Genomic DNA, 21,259 nt, shown 5'->3' on the forward strand with positions numbered 1-21,259 from the left:
TCGGAAACCCCGAGGTGCCGAAATTTTGTCCCGCAGGAGTTCGTTGACATGTCAGTAAATGTACCGATACGAGGTTGACGTGTTTGAACACCTTCAAATTCCACCGGACTGAGTCCGGCAAAGAGGCAACCACAACGGGGACCACGATTCCCATAGCTGAGTCTGGCATTGCTTCCAATTACTTGTGTCAGTCTCCTCGCTTTCATCTTTCCTCTCCCTTGGTCAATTCTTGTTTCTTTCCGACCCCGACGGTATTAAGTTTACGAGGCGTAGGGAGTCTTAAATATTCACACCCTTCGTGGCCCTTTCCTTCCTTTCACCAATACCTTCAATTTTACAAGTATTGTACCGCTCCCATTTCTTCCCTCTGATTGGTGTAATTAGAGGATGGTTACCAAGTTGTACTTTCTCTTAAAAGAGTAATCACCACCACCACAATTCCTTTGCTTCCTTCACTGAGTCAGAATGTATTGTCTAAATCAGCTTAATGAAAGAAATATATTTGTTCTAGTCTGTACCAGCAGACACAGTGTATTGTCAAAGCTATAAATTTAATCACCAGAGATGGATCTGGATAGTGACATGAGAATGTCTGAGTGTGTTCCGGTAATATTGACACAGTTCCATGTTTCTTCAGCGAGAAGTTTATCTCGGCAGGTATTTGGGACAATTCTTATCCCTCCCGCTTATTTGAAGAAATCCTTTATCTCATGGCAAGTACTAAAATCAACACAGTTATCCTTGAATATTTGGCCTTTACCTTTTGGGAGATTTATTCGCGACGGAAGTTGAAACTTTTTATGCGTGTTTGTCCCCATCTCTCACGGAAATGATATCAAGTTCATGTTAATGTAGCGTAGTACAGAGGATGGGGTGATAAAGATAACCCTGTGAAAGAACACGTGTACATTAAACATACCTCTCAGATATCACGCAATCTCAGTCCTGGCTTACGTGCGAGTTAGCTGGCAGGGCTTTTTAAAAAAATAGCCCACGGGGGAATGTAGAGTTGACAGATTTTCAAATGACAAATAACGAACACATTCATTTCTGTAACCTATAGCGCGAAAACTAAACGCCGTAGCCTTTTAAATGAGTGAAAATAAATTTCGCGTGGCTGGTGTAGCCCTTGTAAGGCAGACCCTCCAACGAGGGTGAGCGACATCTGCCACATATAGGAAACTGAGTGTTTCTGTGGTGGAGAATAGTGTAGTGTGTGATGTGTAATTGCATCGATGTTGGGGACAGCACAAACACACAGTTTCCGAGCCAGCGGAAATATCCGACCCGGCCGACAATGGACCCCCGGGCTCTCTGAACCGAAGGTGACTACGCTGACCGTTCAGCCAAGGAGACGGAGATTTAAATGAGTGAAAGAAGAGATCAAGGATATACAGTATTATTAATACGTAATAAATCAATACCAGTGTAAAATATTTATTAGGAACTAATATTATTTTTGTCCGCCTCTGTGGTGTAGTGCCTAGTGTGAATACCTGCTACCCTCAGAGGCCCGAATTCGATTCCTGGCTCTGCCACGATATTTGAAAAGTGGTGCGTTGTCTGGAATAGTGTCCATTCAGCCTTGGGTGATCAACTGAGTAGAAGGAGTTCGATTCCCATCTTAGCCACCCTTGAAATGGTTTTCCGTGGTTTCCCTCTTCTTCTCCAGGCAAATGCTGGGATGGTATCTAACTTAAGACCATGGCCACTTCCTTTCCTCTTCTTTACCTATCCCTTCCAATCTTCCCATCCCTTACAAGGTTCCTGTTCAGTATAACAGTCGAGGCCGCCTGGGAGATGTACTCTTCCTCCTCCCTAGCTGTATCCCCGACCAAATGTCTCACGCTCCTGTTCCTACCCTTGAGGCAGTAGAGATGGGATCCCTCGCTGAGTGAAGGTTAAATGGATGAAATGAGATAAACAATTAGTATATAAACTTACCAGATTTCACAAGTACGTCTCGTTTGAACGTTTAACATGTTTAACAGTTTCTACTTCAACAAAACTTTTCATGAAATTTCTTATCATTCTCGGTGTAGTTAAAGTACATAGACACTTATTTTCTTAAACTACCCACCTTCTGTTTCTTTCATTCCTCCATTTTATCACCATTACTGAGAATATTGACCGAACATGTCGGCTGAATGGGTTGTGGCACGTTCAGTTATGGCTGCTAGCTCTGTATACGGGGAAAAGATGGGCTCAAATTCCCAATCGGCCATCCTCGAAAATGGTTTTCCGTGGTTTTCCATTTCAACTACAGGAAAATGCCTGTACGGTATCTTTCTCAGGGCCACGGCCGCTTCCTTCTCATTTCTAGCCCGTGCAATTACAACTCCATCCACAGACTACACCCTCATACAGCGGTTCGTGTAATTCACCCCCACGGGGTGTACTGGGAAAAACAGCTAGAGAATTGGCAAGCCGAATATTTTCTTGGATACTTCCGCACTAAAAGATGTACTCGAAGGTAATAATCATCTCTGTATTGGAAGTAAGGACATTTCATTTCTTAAGAAACCATTTCCTTGCTTTCGCTATTCTGCTTTTTATGTCATCTTTACGTCCACCATTTTTAGCCATTCTCCTAAAGCTTATTCGTGGTATTTCTCGGGCCACTGTGCCACACTGACTCATTTTGCATATTAACTGGGAGCCTAAATCCGGATAGCCGAGGTGCCGAAATTTTGACCCGCAGGAGTTCGTTGACATGTCAGTAAATGTACCGACACGAGGTTGACGTATTTGAGCACCTTCAATAACCACCGGACTGAGCCAGGATCGAACCTGCCAAGTTGGGGTTAGAAGGCCAGCGCCTTAACCGTCTGAGCCACTCAGCCCGGCGGTATATGAGATCCACTGGGATTCGAACAGTGTTGATTGTTGAGTATCTAACGTTATTATTCTGCTCCGACGTGTAGCATACGGACAATCGTGTGTTACAACAACATAGGCAATATCGTACACTGACATAATAACCAAACGAACATTGAAAATATACTCCTTAATGCAGGGCCACGCAAACGCCTAAAATCTCATGCGTGCAAACCGAGGTGCAGAGCCTCTGTGTACAGTGCATCGGTCCGACTCGGCTTGGTTCGATCCAGCGTTTTGTCTCGGGCCTACTTGGCTAAGCTCGGCTCAACTGTGCGCGGATGGTGGAACGCTGCAGAGCATGTGAGGAAGGGAGAGAAAGGTGGAGCGAGTGAGACAAGCGTAGGGAAAGAGTGAAACAGCGCTTTTGCTCAAAATCGAGCAGAGGGAGCCTGCACTCCGGTCAACTTAGCGAAGCCGTCTTTTGCACCTCGCACCGCGCAGTGCACCGGTGCATTCACCCTGAGAGGTCTTGGCTTAATGTACAGGTTTCGTGTAATAGTTGATAGTCGAGAACATGGTACATGTAAACATAACCACGCATTATGTTTTTCCAAATATGACATGATTAATATTACTCATTCAATTTCACTGTCACCCCGTCCGACACCATGGCTAAACGTTTAGCGTGCTGGCCTTTGGTCTAAGGGGTCTCGGGTTCGATTCGCGAGCGGATCGCGGATTTTAACCTTTATTGGTTAATTTTAGTGGTTCGCGGGCTGAGTGTACTTGCCGTCTTCAGCATTAGAATTCATCGAGGTAGGGCAACATGTTCATAGACGGGCATCAGGCGTCAACTCGAAAGACCTCCACCAGACCTCTCCAGAGGCCACACGCCATTAATTATTGTCACCCCACAGTAAAATTACACTGACTGACTTACTTTATTATTGTCGAAGTATGCTCTGCGTCTTTTGTTGCCACTCACCTGCGTTAGATCATAATTCTGCTGCAATTGTGAAATCAGACTCGTCAACGACGGGTAACAACAGCTAGTCGTAAATATTACAATAATTAGTTTTGTCAGAGTTCAGCAATAGCATGATAATTAGCTCCGTGCACTAGGCTCATGTGGGTGTTGTTTTATTGTGATCTTTCTGGTTCTGACCTCTTACATTCCTAGTCTAGCCCCAGTTGGGGTGTTTAATGGTTATAAGAAAGTCTTCTTATTTGTTCCAGGCTGGAAGAGATGGCGCTGTCCAGGGAGCAGAGGCGGCGCTCTCTGCTGACGACGCTCCCTGAGACTGAACAGATGGTACCTCCAGAGGGTGGCTGGGGATGGATGGTCACCCTTGGCATGGCTCTCATGTTTGTAAGTCTATATGAAACTATATATAGAATTCGTTCTCAGTAAATATTCGTATTTCATTCATGGGTCATCTGCTATTCTATTCGATACCCTGACTCTAAAATTTCCTACTTGCATTTTCTTTCAATATTGGAAAGAGCGCTGGCCTTCTGACTCCAAATTGGCGGGTTCAATCTCAGCTCAATCCGGTGGTATTTGAAGGTACTCATGTACTTTACCCTCATGTCCGTAGATTTACCAGCATGGAAAAGAACAGAGCTCTCTCCGAGTAACAAGACTGAAGGAAGGCTTTGGATAGAGAAGACGACTACTGCTACTAATCGAAATGTTCTCATACCGTATCCTGAAGAGGTACGACGGACCTCCTAGAGGGCTGTGCTCTCTCTCAGACCAAGGATATTTGGAACGGTGATTTAAGGTGTGGCCGTGGCCTATAAAAGTATCTGTCCCGTCATTTACCTTGGTATAGGTAAATGGAAAAACCACGAAAAACCTCACGACAGCTGATGGTGGGCACCAGCCCCTCCACTTTACGAATGTACAGCAGCAAAGCCAAAACTAGCCGCTGTTTAGCCAAAGCCTACTCTATTCGGTGATTAAGAAGAATTGTCAGCCTCGAGGTGAAACGAAGAAGAAGATATAGCGGCCTAAATTCTGCCACATCGGTATCTCCGAAAGCCACTAAAGGAGATTGTCGAGCGTAAAACCAGTGACATCTTTTGAAATCGAGATTTACCTTGGAAGATGCAATCTGAAACCACTATCACCTGTTGGCGAAGTGAGGAAACGAAACAGCTCTTGTAACGGCTTCTAAGTGATGTTCTTAAACCAAATAATATGATTTCTAACGATTTTAATTCCCAAAAGTCCACCTCTGTGGTGTAGTGGTTGATAGGATTAGCTACCACCCCGGAGGCCCTGATTCGATTCCCGGCTCTGCCACGAAATTTAAAAAGTGGTACGAGGACTGGAACAAGGTCCACTCAGCCTCGGGAGGTCAACTGAGTGGAAGGGGGTTCGATTCCCATTTCAGCCATCCTCGAAGTGGTTTTCTGTGGTTTCCCACTTCTTCAGGTAAATGCCGGGATGGTATCTAACTCAAGGCCACGGACGCTTCCTTCCCTCTTCCTTGCTTATCCCTTCCAATCTCCCCTACAGGGCCCGTGTTCAGCATTGTAGGTTAAGTTGCCTGGGCGTGGTACTGGTCCTCCTTCCCATTTGTACCCACGACCAAATGTCTCACGCTCCAGGACTCTACCAGGCGGTAGACGTGGAATCCCTCATTGAATCTGGGGGATAAATCAAACCTGGACGGTAAACTAACTGAATAGGGAATTTTAAAAATCCAAACAGTCTACGTGCAATGTTTATATAACGATTTCAAATATCTCTAGAAACATCAGAAATCAAGAGTTTCTCTTTAGGTAATTTAAAACACATTGCCAGGGAAAACGTTATTTCTAACGTTATTAGGCTAAACCTTTCCTTACTTTCCTGTAAAATTCAGTACAAAGCAGATTGGAGGTATGAAAATTTGGGATGCGATTTGTAACTTACAAAGTTTCTATTAACCCTCTACTGCATGAATTATTTTTCGTTTTCGTTTGGTGAAGAAAATTTCAAGCTTTAATATTCAACATACGTTCAGTGTATTAGATGTACCAGCAATTCTTAACTGGGGCTAATAGCTTAACACTCATATGTGATGTGGATTGCCATAGTTGAATATATATACGATTTTTCACGATTTTACGCTAAGCTTTTAACATTCAAAGACCGAACATTACTACCTACTGGCCATGGGTACGTACTGCAAGGCGCAAGTACAACTTGCTGAACCGTAGGTCGGTAATGTCTTTGAGGTTGAGCCAGAGGTACTCCTGAAGCTTGTGGTAATGTGATGGGGAGGGCCCACGTAAAATAAACGGTGGTTGGTTCGCGTGGATATTGACGGGGTGGAAGGAGTACCTTTGGTTGTAGGGCTGTTTTGACTTATGTTATGTAAAAAAACTCGAATCAGAAGGAAAATTAGAAAAGTCTTAAGCTTCCAAAAATGCTGTTAGCAAAAGAGTGACAAGGGCCACGAAGGGCGTGAAAAGACACCCTAGTCCTCGCAAACCTAATACTGTCGGAGCGGGAAAAGAAGCAAGAGTTGACCAAGGAATGTCGGATGGGAAAGATGAAGGTGAGGACACAAGTGGAGGCAATGCCATACTCAGCGAGGGGGTCATGGTTGCCAACCCATGTACCACAAGGTTCCATATTGGGTCCAATTTTGTTTCTCATATATATAAATGACATAGCCTGTGTTCTTTTAAGGGTAAAATATCACTTTTGGCAGATGATACTTCACTGTTCTATTCATCAAATTCTGAAGATGAAATAGTTGCAGATATCCAGCATGACTGTCATATCTTAGATGAATGTCAGAGAAAAAGTCTTCTAACAGCCAATTACTCAAAAACTGTCTGTATGATGTTCGATAAATTACAAATTGACATAAATGCAACTACAAATATATTATTTGGCACTACGAAGTTGCAATGGGTTAAAGAAGTTAAATATCTTGGACTAATAATTGATAGCGCCCTCTCTTGGACACCTCATATATTAAACGTAAAAAATAAAATCTCTGTCTTGGTTGGTATCATTGGCAAGATTAAGTACCTACTAACAATTGACACTCTTCGTCTAATTTATTTCACAATGATACAATCTCGACTTTCTTACTTGTGTTTCATTTGGGGCAAAGCAAGACTTTGGAAGTCTTACAAAACAGGGTTATTAGATTTATGTATGGATTTCATCAACTATATTCTCGAAATAAAATGTACTCTGACACAAATATATTACCTCTTAAGAAATTAATCTCATTAAATGCATCACTTCTTATTAATAAAGCCTTGCATAATAAAATGTTCACCAACTCTGAATTTCCTAAAGTCACTGACATCCATTCATATAAGACAAGGCAAAAAAATAAATTACATGTTCATCAAAAATTATACAACAAGGTTTGGCACTAAGGGAGTGCAACACTTACTAATATCTGAATATAACAGCATTCCTGACAATATAGCAATCATCTCTAAAACTGTGCCATTTCGTAATAAGCTTAAGAAGTACCTGTTAGGCACTAAAAATGTGTAACAGTTATTTCTCTGATATTTTCATTTCCAAATCTTGACAGTCAAAAAGTTGTTCCTCCTGTATTGTTACTCTGATAATAATCCACTTAATATAATCCTATCCATTAGGTAAATTGTGATACTTAAAGCTTATATAAAACCACTATTATTACTCTTTCACTTTTAGACCTTATTCGTTAATCCGCCATTGTTGTGATTATCTCTGTATTGTTCCTCTTGACCGAGCTCTTGCTCTCTGGAACCCTATTTATCAATCAAATATATAATAAATAAATAAAAAAACTTCAGAGCTCCCGGTCCACTTTTAGTCGGCTCTTACAAGAGGCAGGGTACACTGTGGGCGTATTCTACCTCCTCCACCCACAGAGGGACTTGCTTTTCTACTCCTTATCATTATTGGGAGCAATCAATAATACGAGGGCGGTAGAAACATGCACAAGAGAATAAACAAGATGGTTTAATAGAGAGCTGATTAACGTGACGCCCGCTGCGCTGTACATTTGAAGACAGGTCAATGACCTGCTCCTCCCACACTTACGAAATGTCGCAGAACAATGACTCATTAGCATATACATAAGTTGTTGCACAGATGTTAATGAGAGAGAGAGATGGGTCTAACTGAGCGGTAGGAATATCCTTACCGCCATTTAACTCTACTCTACCATTATCGAACAATCGATCTTAAACAGCCATCTTGGTTTCATTTTCGACTTTTTCTTCTATCACATAACAGAACACACGACTGTTGAAACATACAAATAACACGTGATCGATCGGGTGCGTAGATAACTAGTTATTTGTGTAACTGAAAAGGTACAGGCAAAACACCACACGGAAATCTATATTTTCAAAAATTACAATTTGAATTTCTCCAAATTCTATATAAAGGTCCCTCCTAATTTCATGGTGGTTCATGCTAGAGGACGTGCAAGAGGAGTGAAAAAAGCTATTTTTACTTTTATTTTGGGGCTATGTTGAGTATTCCTTGTAAAATAGGTAAAATTCATTTTGGAAATAGAAAAACAAATAAATCACACAAAATCATTCTTCACAAAGTACGAAAGCTTCAACATTAATACACATAGGTGATACATTTCAAGAAAATCCCACAAATAATTGGATCGGTTGTTTAAGCCCATGTATTTAAAAACATCTTTCTAACACAAACCAAATATGCTACACCTTTCGAAAGAAGATATTGAGACTACTTGACCGTCTTATTTTAGGCTAACAGGTTTTTGTTATATGGACTATTTTTTTAACTTGGACTTGTGCTGTTTCTCAAACAAACTTAAATAATTTACATGTTTTCTACTGTTAAGGCTTTTAATGCCCATTATATGTACTGGATTCCTTAAGATTAATCAATTTAACGATCCTAGGAGCTTTAATTTACATTTTAAAGAACTTCTAATTACTATGTTCTGTGCTTCAAAACCCCTGTACTAAAACTTAACACACAAGATTGCTACACCATCTTAATATTTTCCGGCTAACATTTCCAGGCACATCCACAGATGCTTTCATTCTACTTCGTTTTCCATATCCTTCGTGTTATTTTTCAAAATAACATGATATTTAAATGGCGACATTAAGATGGAAAATAATTGTACTTGTGATATTTCTGTGTTACAGGATGCACTCACGTTTGAGATACGTACTTGTGTTCATAACTCAAAATGACTAAAAACTGGACTTGTACTGTTTCTCAAACAACCGACTAAGATGCAGAAAAAATTAAATGTTTTCTGAAAAGTTCGCCTGCTAACGTATGAAACCCCTTAAGGACCTACCAACACCTTTCTAGTCTCAGCTCTTACCTAGCCCATTGCCGCGTCGCCAAAAGCAAGGTGCAAGATAGGGTAGCTCATTTTTACCAAATTTTTCAGGTGAGGCAAAAGACTGGTTTAAAAATTTCGTAAGATATAAAGAAGCTTAAATGTATAATTTTTTTCAGTTTCTCCATTTTCGATAGAGCCTCCGTGGCTCAGACGGCAGCGCGTCGGCCTCTCACCGCTGGATACCGTGGTTCAAAATCCCGGTCGTTCCATGTAAGATTTGTGCTGGACAAAGCGGAGGCGGGACAGGTTTTTCTCCGGGTACTCCGGTTTTCCCTGTCATCTTTCATTCCAGCAACACTCTCCATTCTCATTTCATAGCATCTATCAGTCATTAATAAATCACTTTGGGAGTGGCGACCCCATCGTACTAATAGCCTATATCTGCTTCATTCATTACATCCCTGACCCGGTCAATGACTGGAAAACAGGTTGTAGGTTTTCAATTTCATTTCTCCATTTTCGACCCGAGATGAGTCCAGTAACTCCCACAATCAACACAATCATTTCAATTACCTCAAGCAGCCTACTAAAATTGTCTAGTTCTGTCGCTAATGTAATCAAATTGGCAGTCTGAGCTTTTCCTTAAGATACAAAAATCAGCTTCAAGTTGGTCCTTCGGACTTCACATGGCTCTCAGGGACGGATTGATAACACAGGCCCTCTCTTAGGGTGACGCTATTGGGGACAGCGAAGTTTGGCTAATCTTATTTTTGTTAATGAAATTAAATTCCTCAGCCTCTTTCCAGTCATTCGACCGGGCCTGGAATGAAATGAATGAAGCCCCATCTAGCGGCGAGAATAGGAAATGTGCCGGCTGTCGAAGCCTGTCGCACTCCTCTGGGGCAATGATAAATGACTAATAGATGAAATGAAATGTTAATGGAGAGTGTTGCTGGAATGAAATATGATAGGGAAAACCGGAGTACCCGGAGAAAATCCTATCTCTCTTTCACTTTGTTCAGCACAAATTTTCCATGGAGTGACCCGGGATTTGAACCTCGGAACCCTGTGGTGAGAGGCCAGCGCACTGCCGCCTGAGCCATGCAGGCTCTCTATTTTTGTTAATACCCAAAATAATATCTGAATTATTACAATTGAAGTTATTACCTTAAACTTTCGCTATTTATCCTTAGAATAATACAACACCTGTGTGGTCTTACTTTGCTAACCACCAAGAAACATTTAATACCGTTATCAATAATTCTCGTCCCCTTTCAAGAGGGTAAATTTGTTTTTCGAGATATCGCTACTGGTTAACCCTATCTAAAGAGGAACGGCTTGTCTGTCATCTACTAGCAAACGAAAAACGATAACTATGCAGATTTGATCGACGAGTTCGCTACCATCAACGAGGGACGAACATTTCTGCGATTGGTGAATTTATTTTCATCTTTGAAAGTTATCAGGTTCTAAACCCTCCGGTTTTGTGTAATTTCAAACATTACTTGTACAGTGCTCCTACCATCTTCTGTAGTTAATTCATGTACTTGACTTCTTTTTTTTTTTCTGTAGGGCGCATGTTATAATAGTTGCTAGGGGTGCAGGTATGTTAATTTCGCCACAGCGGTGGACTTCCGCCTGAATCCAGTTTCGCACCATGTCTTTATCCAGCTTTACGGTAGGGTAGTAGTGACCATATAAAATCTCGTGTAGGCTGATCTAATAAAACTACAGTTTATGGCATTTCCTGTTTAAATATAGCTTTGCTTACCTTCTAGCAAATAGCGCCTTCTTCCTGTACAGTGGATTTGAAAAGTTGTCGTGGCTCATGTGTTTACAAAGGATGTCTTCCAATCGAGTCAGGCCTGTAATTTAGGTAGGGACCGGGTTTGATTTTCGGTCCACCCAAGGATGATCTGGAATTATACAGGCGTATTCTAACAATACAGGATTGCCATCTTCTACAGTGCGATATAGATAACATCTGAGAATGGAGCATTAAGAACAAAATTAAATTCAATATTTCTAAGTGCGTAACCCTCTCTTTCTCAACAGTCAAAGTGCTGGTAACTTTCGCTTACTTGATGTTTGGGGAGAAATTGAAGAAATTCATAGAATTCCAAGACCTTGGTATATTATTCGACGCCAAGTTAACAGCTAACAGAAGTGCTAGGATTTGCCATGCGTAATGTAAAACCATTTAATGTAATAATAATTATTACTCTACAACACGTTAGTAGGGACTGCCTGGCCGAGGCAGCAAAAGCGTGTTCGGTTTACTCGGGAGGACGTGGGTTCGATTCATCGTCAGGAAGTTGAAAAATTTAAGAAACGAAATTTCCACTTTCGGAGGTGCACACGACCCTGAGGTTCAGTCAGCCTACACAAAAACTGAGCACCAGTTTAATGCCTGAAGGCAGAGACGGCCGGGCGTAGAGCTAACCACTCTACCCCACCGAGGGCCGAGGTAACGGTTAGTGGAAGACTTTACCTTTCACCTCTCCCTGGGACCTTCATGATCTGTACCGAGATGACTTCGCTTTTTTACTAAACGTTAGTACGCTCTAGACTTGAATATGCTCCTGTTATATGGAACCAATGTAACAATAAGACTTTTTTTTTTTTTTGCTAGTTGCTTTACGTCGCACCGACACAGATAGGTCTTATGGCAACGATGGGACAGGAAAGGCCTAGGAATGGGAAGAAAGTGGCCGTGCCCTTAATGTGAATGTGCTTGGTGTGAAAATGGGAAACCACGGGAAACCGTCTTCAGGGCTGCCGAGAGTGAGGTTCGAACCCACTATCTCCAGAATACTGGATACTGCAGCTATCGAGCTCGGTGAAAATTATATTAGGAAATTAAGTCTTAAAGGATGTAGATGAATACTGTTACTTCAGTTCGTTCGACTGCACCCAATTACTTTGGTTTTGGATTTATTTATTTATTTTCACCTTGCACTCCTTCTCCAGGACTGTGACCATACTATTTAGCAGTTTCTCCAAATCTCCTGCAGACTCAGATAAAATAGCAATAAACATATAAGTTCGAGAATATCTATATTCTTATAAATCGTACGGCAGAAATGTATGAGGTATCAAGGACTGGACATAGGACTCTTTTATTTTTATTTTTTATTTATTTAATTTATTCGTATCCATTCCACTAATAGCGCCTTTTTATCGGGTGGAGTGGTCGCGCGTGTTAACGCGCTACGACTATGCAGTCAAGCTCTGTATTCGGGAGAAGCGTGGGTTCGAGCTCCACCGTTGGCTTTCACTGCCAATCAATCAGTCAACACTGATCTGCATTTAGGGCAGTCGCCCAGGTGGCAGATTCCCTATCTGTTTTTTGCCTAGCCTTTTCTTAAATGATTTCAATGACATTGGAAATTTATTGAATATCTGCCTTGGTAAGTTATTCCAATCCCTAACTCCTCTTCCTATAAATGAATATTTGCCCCAATTTGTCCTCTTGTATTCCAACTTTATCTTCATATTGTGATCTTTCCTACTTTTAAAGACGCCATTCAAACTTATTCTTATTCTTTCTTCGCTGACAGCTCGGAACATACCACTCAGTCGAGCAGCTCGTCTCCTTTCTCCCAGTTCTTCCCAGCCCAAACTTTGCAACATTTTTGTAACGCTACTCTTTTGTCGGAAATCACCCAGAACAAATCGAGCTGCTTTTCTTTGGATTTTTTCCAATCCTGGTGAGGGTCTCATACACTGGAACCAAACTCTAGTTGGGGTCTTACCAGAGACTTATATGCCCTCTCCTTTACATCCTTACTAAAACCCATAAACACCCTCATAACTATGTGCAGAGATCTGTATACTTTCTTTACAATCCCGTTTATGTGATTACCCCAGTGAAGATCTTTCCTTATATTAACACCCAGATACTTACAAGGATCCCCAAAGGGAACTTTCATCCCATCAACAAAGTAATTAAAACTCAGAGGACTTTTCCTATTTTTGAAACTCACAACCTTACTTTTAACCCCGTTTATCACCATACCATTGCCTACTGTCCATCTCACAACATTATCGAGGTCATTTTGCAGTTGCTCACAATCTTGTACCTTATTTATTACTCTATACAGAATAACACCATCCGCAAAAAGCCTTACCTATGATTATACTCCTTTACTCATATCATCTATATATATAAAATAACTTGTCCTGACTGACTGACTGACTGACTGACTGACTGATTCATCATCGCCGAGCCAAAACTACTGGACGTAACGAAATGAAATTTTGGAGATATATTCATATTAAGATGTAGGTGCTCGCTAAGAGAGGATTTTTGGATATTCCTTCGCTAAGGGGGTGAAAAGAGGGATGAAATTTTAAAATGAGTGTGTCTATATCTCGAAAGATTAAAAGTTTACAGATGTAAAAATTGGTATTTAGAATCTTCTTTAAAAATAAGGAAACACGTATTTTTTTGTTTTCTGAAAATCCGAATAGGAGGGGTGAAAAGGGGTGAAAATAGGGAAAATGGGTTGAATGGCCTTAATCAGTATACCAGTAGTTATATCTCAGAAACTGAAGATATTACAGACCTGAAAATTGGTACTTTTGATCTCTTTTAAAAATAAAGAAACACGTATTTTTTTGTTTTTGAAAAATCCAATTAATGGGAGGGTGAAAATGGGGTGAATTTTTAAAATGAGGGAATCTATATCTCCAAACTTTTAAAGTTTGCAGATGTAAAAATTGGTATTTAGAATCTTCATTAAACATAAAGAAACACGTATTTTTTTGTTTTCGGAAAATCGCAATAGGAGGGGTGAAAAGGGGTGAAAAAGGGGTCGAAAGCCTTTGATGAGGCTACATATATTTCTGAAACTGAAGATATTACAGACCTGAAAATTGGTGTTTGGGATCTCCTTTAAAATAAAGAAACACGTACTTTTTGTTTTTGGTTAATCCAATTAATGGGGGGGTGAAAATGGGGTGATTTTTTAAAATGAGTGTATCTACATCTCAAAACTGTTACAGTTTATAGATGTAAAAATTGGTATTTAGAATCTCCTTTAAAAATAAAGAAACACGTATTCTTTTGTTTTCAGAAAATCCCAATAGGAAGGGTGTAAAAGGGTATATAATGGGTTGAATGCCTTTAATGAGGCTACTTATATTTCAGAACCCGAAGATATTACAGACCTGAAAATTAGTATTTGGGATCTACTTTAAATGTAAAGAAACACGTATTTTTTCGTTTTTGGAAAATCCAAATATTGAGGGGTGAAAAGGGGGGTGAATTTTTAAAATGAATGTGTCTACATCTTAAAACTTTAAAATTTACAGATGTAAAAATTGGTAGTTAGAATCTCCTCTAAAAATAAAGGAACACGTATTTTTTTGTTTCCTGTAAATCCCAATAGGAGGGGTGTAAAAGGGTAAAAAATGGGTTGAATTCCTTTAATGAGGATACATATATCTCAGAAACGGAAGATATTACAGAACTGAAAATTTGTATATGGGATCTCCTTTAAAAATAAAGAAACACGTATTTTTTTAGTTTTTGGAAAATCCTATTAATGGCGGTTAAACAGAAGTGACAAATTGGGGTGAATTTTTTGAAAGATTATCTTGGGAACGTAAAATGTTACAGACGTAAAAAGTGGGTGTTTGGAATCTCCTGTAAATGTAAAGAAACATAGGTGATTTGTTTTTGGAAACTCCACTTAAGGGGAACCCAAAAGGGGTGAAATTTTAAAATGAGAATTTTTACAGTATATCTAAAAAACTTAACATGTTACAGAAGTGAAAAATGGTATTTTTATCTCTATTAAACATAAAGAAACGTGTATTTTTAATTTTCGGAAATACCACTTGGGTGGAGGGGGGGGGTGAAGGTGACTGAAAATGGTGTTGAATTCTTTTAATTAGGCTACTGATATCTTAAAAATGAAGATGTTACAGACGTGAAATTTGATATTTGCAATCTGCTTTAAAAGTAAAGAAACACGTATTCTCGCAAAATCCAATGAAGCGGGGGGGAGGGGGGTGAAAGAATTGAAAAATTAATTGACTTTAATTGTATGAGAATATATACATCTAATAAAAACTAAAGTTGTTACAGACGTGAAAATTCGTATTTGGATCTCCTTTAAAAACAAAGAAAAACGCGTTTTGGGGCGGTAGGCATCTTGGGGGGCGGGAGTGTAAAGGAGTTGAATTCCTTTCATGAGGACACATAAATCAAAAACTGAAGAAGTTAGAGTCGTGATAATTGGTATTTAGAAGATCCTTCACTATTAAAGAAACAAGTATTTTTTGCGGGAAAATTCACTTAGGGGGGGGGGGAGTAGTTTGAAATGAAGTGACAAAAGTAAATTATATTTATGGGGATACTTATATCTCAAAACTGAAGGTAATAGACGTGAACATTGGTGTTTGGAATCTCCCTTAAACATACAGAAACACGCCTTCTTTTAATTTTTTTTTTGGGGGGGTGGGTGGCAGTAAAAACTAACGGCGGTGGGGTGTAAAAGGAGGTGAGGCCAATTGATTTTACTGTTCTTAATGTACTTATAAGGATCCTCCGTTGCTCAGGCGGCAGCGCGCCGGCCTCTCACAGCTGGGTTCCGTGGTTCAAATCCCGGTCACTCCATGTGACATTCGTGCTGGACAAAACGGAGGCGGAACAGGTTTTTCTCCGGATACTCCGGTTTTCCCTGTCATCATTCATCCCAGCAACACATAATAGTAATAATAATAATAAGAAGAAGAAGAAGAATAACATTAATAATAATAATAATAATAATAATTATAATAATAATAGTAATGTTCCGGACCGTCGTCAAATGTGCGGACAGCGTTGGAAACGGCTCCTGGACGGGTAATGACTAAGAATGCAGCCGGCCGCGGGTTCAGTGCAGCCAAGGCTCCCAATAAGACACCACGCCGGATCTGCTGAAGGATTTTATCCGGATTAAAAATGATTATAGGAATATACGGTATGTCAAAGATTTACGGACCCAACTGACCGGGAAGAATACCGGAGCCTAGCCCGGGAAGTACGAAATCGATTGCTGGAAAGGAAGATTGAAAAATGGGAGGAAACGTGCCGTAATCTAATAGAAAACGAGTCAGATCGGGAATTTTGGTGGATTCTCGCTGAAAACGTGTCAGATCGCGAATTTCGGCGGATTATATATCTAAAACAATAAGCATTCAATTATAAATTTCAGTATAATACCGTAGCGAAGCACGGGTACCATGCTAGTCTATATATATAAAATAACTTGTCCTGACTGACTGACTGATTCATCATCGCAGAGCCAAAACTACTGGACGTAACGAAATGAAATTTTGGGGATATATTCATATTAAGATGTAGGTGCTCACTAAGAGAGGATTTTTGGATATTCCTTCGCTAAGGGGGTGAAAAGAGGGGTGAAATTTTAAAATGAGTGTGTCTATATCTCGAAAGTTTAAAAGTTTACAGATGTAAAAATTGGTATTTAGAATCTTCTTTAAAAATAAGGAAACACGTATTTTTTTTGTTTTCAGAAAATCCCAATAGGAGGGGTGAAAAGGGGTGAAAATGGGGAAAATGGGTTGAATGCCCTTAATCAGTATACCAGTACTTATATCTCAGAAACTGAAGATATTACAGACCTGAAAATTGGTACTTTTGATCTCTTTTAAAAATAAAGAAACACGTATTTTTTTGTTTTTGAAAAATCCAATTAATGGGAGGGTGAAAATGGGGTGAATTTTTAAAATGAGTGAATCTATATCTCCAAACTTTTAAAGTTTGCAGATGTAAAAATTGGTATTTAGAATCTTCATTAAACATAAAGAAACACGTATTTTTTTGTTTTCGGAAAATCGCAATAGGAGGGGTGAAAAGGGGTGAAAAAGGGGTCGAAAGCCTTTGATCAGGCTACATATATTTCAGAAACTGAAGATATTACAGACCTGAAAATTGGTGTTTGGAATTTCCTTTAAAATAAAGAAACACGTATTTTTTTGTTTTTGGAAAATCCAATTAATGGGTGGGTGAAAAGGGGGTGATTTTTTAAAATGAGTGTATCTATATCTCAAAACTGTTACATTTTATAGATGTAAAAATTGGTATTTAGAATCTCCTTTAAAAATAAAGAAACACGTATTCTTTTGTTTTCGGAAAATCCCAATAGGAAGTGTGTAAAAGGGTGAATAATGGGTTGAATGCCTTTAATGAGGCTACTTATATTTCAGAACCCGAAGATATTACAGACCTGAAAATTGGTATTTGGGATCTACTTTAAATGTAAAGAAACACGTATTGTTTTCGTTTTTGGAAAATCCAAATACTGGGGGGGGGGGGGGTGAAAAGGGGGGTGAATTTTTAAATGAGTGCGTCTACATCTTAAAACTTTAAAATTTACAGATGTAAAAATTGGTAGTTAGAATCTCCTCTAAAAATAAAGGAACACGCATTTTTTGTTTCCTGTAAATCCCAATAGGAGGGGTGTAAAAGGGTAAAAAATTGGTTGAATTCCTTTAATGAGGATACATATATCTCAGAAACGGAAGATATTACAGAACTGAAAATTTGTATATGGGATCACCTTTAAAAATAAAGAAACACGTATTTTTTTAGTTTTTGGAAAATCCTATTAATGGCGGTTAAACAGAAGTGACAAATTGGGGTGAATTTTTTGAAAGATTATCTTGGGAACGTAAAATGTTACAGACGTAAAAAGTGGGTGTTTGGAATCTCCTGTAAATGTAAAGAAACATAGGTGATTTGTTTTTGGAAACTCCACTTAAGGGGAACCCAAAAGGGGTGAAATTTTAAAATGAGAATTTTTACAGTATATCTAAAAAACTTAACATGTTACAGAAGTGAAAAATGGTATTTTTATCTCTATTAAACATAAAGAAACGTGTATTTTTAATTTTCGGAAATACCACTTGAGTGGTGGTGGGGGGGGGGGTGAAAGTGACTGAAAATGGTGTTGAATTCTTTTAATTAGGCTACTGATATCTTAAAAATGAAGATGTTACAGACGTGAAATTTGATATTTGCAATCTGCTTTAAAAGTAAAGAAACACGTATTCTCGGAAAATCCAATGAAGCGGGGGGAGGGGGGTGAAAGAATTGAAAAATTAATTGACTTTAATTGTATGAGAATATATACATCTAATAAAAACTAAAGTTGTTACAGACGTGAAAATTCGTATTTGGATCTCCTTTAAAAACAAAGAAAAACGCGTTTTGGGGCGGAAGGCATCTTGGGGGGCGGGAGTGTAAAGGAGTTGAATTTCTTTCATGAGGACACATAAATCAAAAACTGAAGAAGTTAGAGTCGTGATAATTGGTATTTAGAAGATCCTTCACTATTAAAGAAACAAGTATTTTTTGCGGGAAAATTAACTTAGGGGGGGGGGGAGTAGTTTGAAATGAAGTGACAAAAGTAAATTATATTTATGGGGATACTTATATCTCAAAACTGAAGGTAATAGACGTGAACATTGGTGTTTGTAATCTCCCTTAAACATAAAGAAACACGCCTTCTTTTAATTTTTTTGGGGGGGGGGGGGGGTGGCAGTAAAAACTAACGGCGGTGGGGTGTAAAAGGAGGTGAGGCCAATTAATTTTACTGTTCTTAATGTACTTATAAGGATCCTCCGTTGCTCAGGCGGCAGCGCGCCGGCCTCTCACAGCTGGGTTCCGTGGTTCAAATCCCGGTCACTCCATGTGACATTCGTGCTGCACAAAACGGAGGCAACAGGTTTTTCTCCGGATACTCCGGTTTTCCCTGTCATCATTCATCCCAGCAACACATAATAGTAATAATAATAATAAGAAGAATAAGAATAAGAATAACATTAATAATAATAATAATAATAATAATAATAATAATAATAATAATAATAATGTTCCGGACTGTCGTCCAATGTGCGGACCGCGCTGGAAACGGCTCCTGGACGGGTAATGACTAAGAATGCAGCCGGCCGCGGGTTCAGTGCAGCCAAGGCTCCCAATAAGACACCACGCCGGATCTCCTGAAGGATTTTATCCAGATTAAAAATGATTATAGGAATATACGGTATGTCAAAGATTTACTGACCGGGAAGAATACCTGAGCCTAGCCCGGGAAGTACGAGATCGATTGCTGGAAAGGAAGATTGAAAAATGGGAGGAAACGTGCCGTAATCTAATAGAAAACGAGTCAGATCGGGAATTTTGGTGGATTCTCGCTGAAAACGTGTCAGATCGCGAATTTCGGCGGATTATATATCTAAAACAATAAGCATGCAGTTATAAATTTCAGTATAATACCGTAGCGAAGCACGGGTACCATGCTAGTTAAACATAAAGAAACACGTATTTTTTTGTTTTCGGAAAATCGCAATAGGAGGGGTGAAAAGGGGTGAAAAAGGGGTCGAAAGCTTTTGATCAGGCTACATATATTTCAGAAAATGAAGATATTACAGACCTGAAAATTGGTGTTTGGAATTTCCTTTAAAATAAAGAAACACGTATTTTTTTGTTTTTGGAAAATCCAATTAATGGGTGGGTGAAAAGGGGGTGATTTTTTAAAATGAGTGTATCTATATCTCAAAACTGTTACAGTTTATAGATGTAAAAATTGGTATTTAGAATCTCCTTTAAAAATAAAGAAACACGTATTCTTTTGTTTTCGGAAAATCCCAATAGGAAGGGTGTAAAAGGGTGAATAATGGGTTGAATGCCTTTAATGAGGCTACTTATATTTCAGAACCCGAAGATATTACAGACCTGAAAATTGGTATTTGGGATCTACTTTAAATGTAAAGAAACACGTATTTTTTTCGTTTTTGGAAAATCCAAATACTGGGGGGGGGTGAAAAGGGGGGTAAATTTTTAAATGAGTGCGTCTACATCTTAAAACTTTAAAATTTACAGATGTAAAAATTGGTAGTTAGAATCTCCTCTAAAAATAAAGGAACAAGCATTTTGTGTAAAAGGGTAAAAAATGGGTTGAATTCCTTTAATGAGGATACATATATCTCAGAAACGGAAGATATTACAGAACTGAAAATTTGTATATGGGATCACCTTTAAAAATAAAGAAACACGTATTTTTTTAGTTTTTGGAAAATCCTATTAATGGCGGTTAAACAGAAGTGACAAATTGGGGTGAATTTTTTGAAAGATTATCTTGGGAACGTAAAATGTTACAGACGTAAAAAGTGGGTGTTTGGAATCTCCTGTAAATGTAAAGAAACATAGGTGATTTGTTTTTGGAAACTCCACTTAAGGGGAACCCAAAAGGGGTGAAATTTTAAAATGAGAATTTTTACAGTATATCTAAAAAACTTAACATGTTACAGAAGTGAAAAATGGTATTTTTATCTCTATTAAACATAAAGAAACGTGTATTTTTAATTTTCGGAAATACCACTTGAGTGGTGGTGGGGGGGGTGAAAGTGACTGAAAATGGTGTTGAATTCTTTTAATTAGGCTACTGATATCTTAAAAATGAAGATGTTACAGACGTGAAATTTGATATTTGCAATCTGCTTTAAAAGTAAAGAAACACGTATTCTCGGAAAATCCAATGAAGCGGGGGGAGGGGGGTGAAAGAATTGAAAAATTAATTGACTTTAATTGTATGAGAATATATACATCTAATAGAAACTAAAGTTGTTACAGACGTGAAAATTCGTATTTGGATCTCCTTTAAAAACAAAGAAAAACGCGTTTTGGGGCGGAAGGCATCTTGGGGGGCGGGAGTGTAAAGGAGTTGAATTTCTTTCATGAGGACACATAAATCAAAAACTGAAGAAGTTAGAGTCGTGATAATTGGTATTTAGAAGATCCTTCACTATTAAAGAAACAAGTATTTTTTGCGGGAAAATTAACTTAGGGGGGGGGGGTAGTTTGAAATGAAGTGACAAAAGTAAATTATATTTATGGGGATACTTATATCTCAAAACTGAAGGTAATAGACGTGAACATTGGTGTTTGTAATCTCCCTTAAACATAAAGAAACACGCCTTCTTTTAATTTTTTTTTTTGGGGGGGGGGGGGTGGCAGTAAAAACTAACGGCGGTGGGGTGTAAAAGGAGGTGAGGCCAATTAATTTTACTGTTCTTAATGTACTTATAAGGATCCTCCGTTGCTCAGGCGGCAGCGCGCCGGCCTCTCA

At 39.1% G+C, this 21,259-nt stretch overlaps 1 protein-coding gene across 1 annotated transcript in view; it reads left to right on the forward strand.

Annotated features, from left to right (window-relative positions):
* LOC136858594 (uncharacterized) overlaps positions 1-21,259 on the forward strand; it is a 259,902-nt gene that overhangs the window by 157,527 nt on the left and 81,116 nt on the right. The window contains exon 2 of the mRNA XM_067138267.2: positions 4,057-4,189. Within this exon, the coding sequence (XP_066994368.2) occupies positions 4,067-4,189 (123 nt within the window). The 5' untranslated portion in view covers positions 4,057-4,066. The remainder of the gene's footprint in view (positions 1-4,056; positions 4,190-21,259) is intronic.

Source organism: Anabrus simplex, chromosome 1 (assembly GCF_040414725.1).
Source record: "Anabrus simplex isolate iqAnaSimp1 chromosome 1, ASM4041472v1, whole genome shotgun sequence".
In the NCBI taxonomy this organism is placed as follows: Eukaryota; Metazoa; Arthropoda; class Insecta; order Orthoptera; family Tettigoniidae; genus Anabrus; species Anabrus simplex.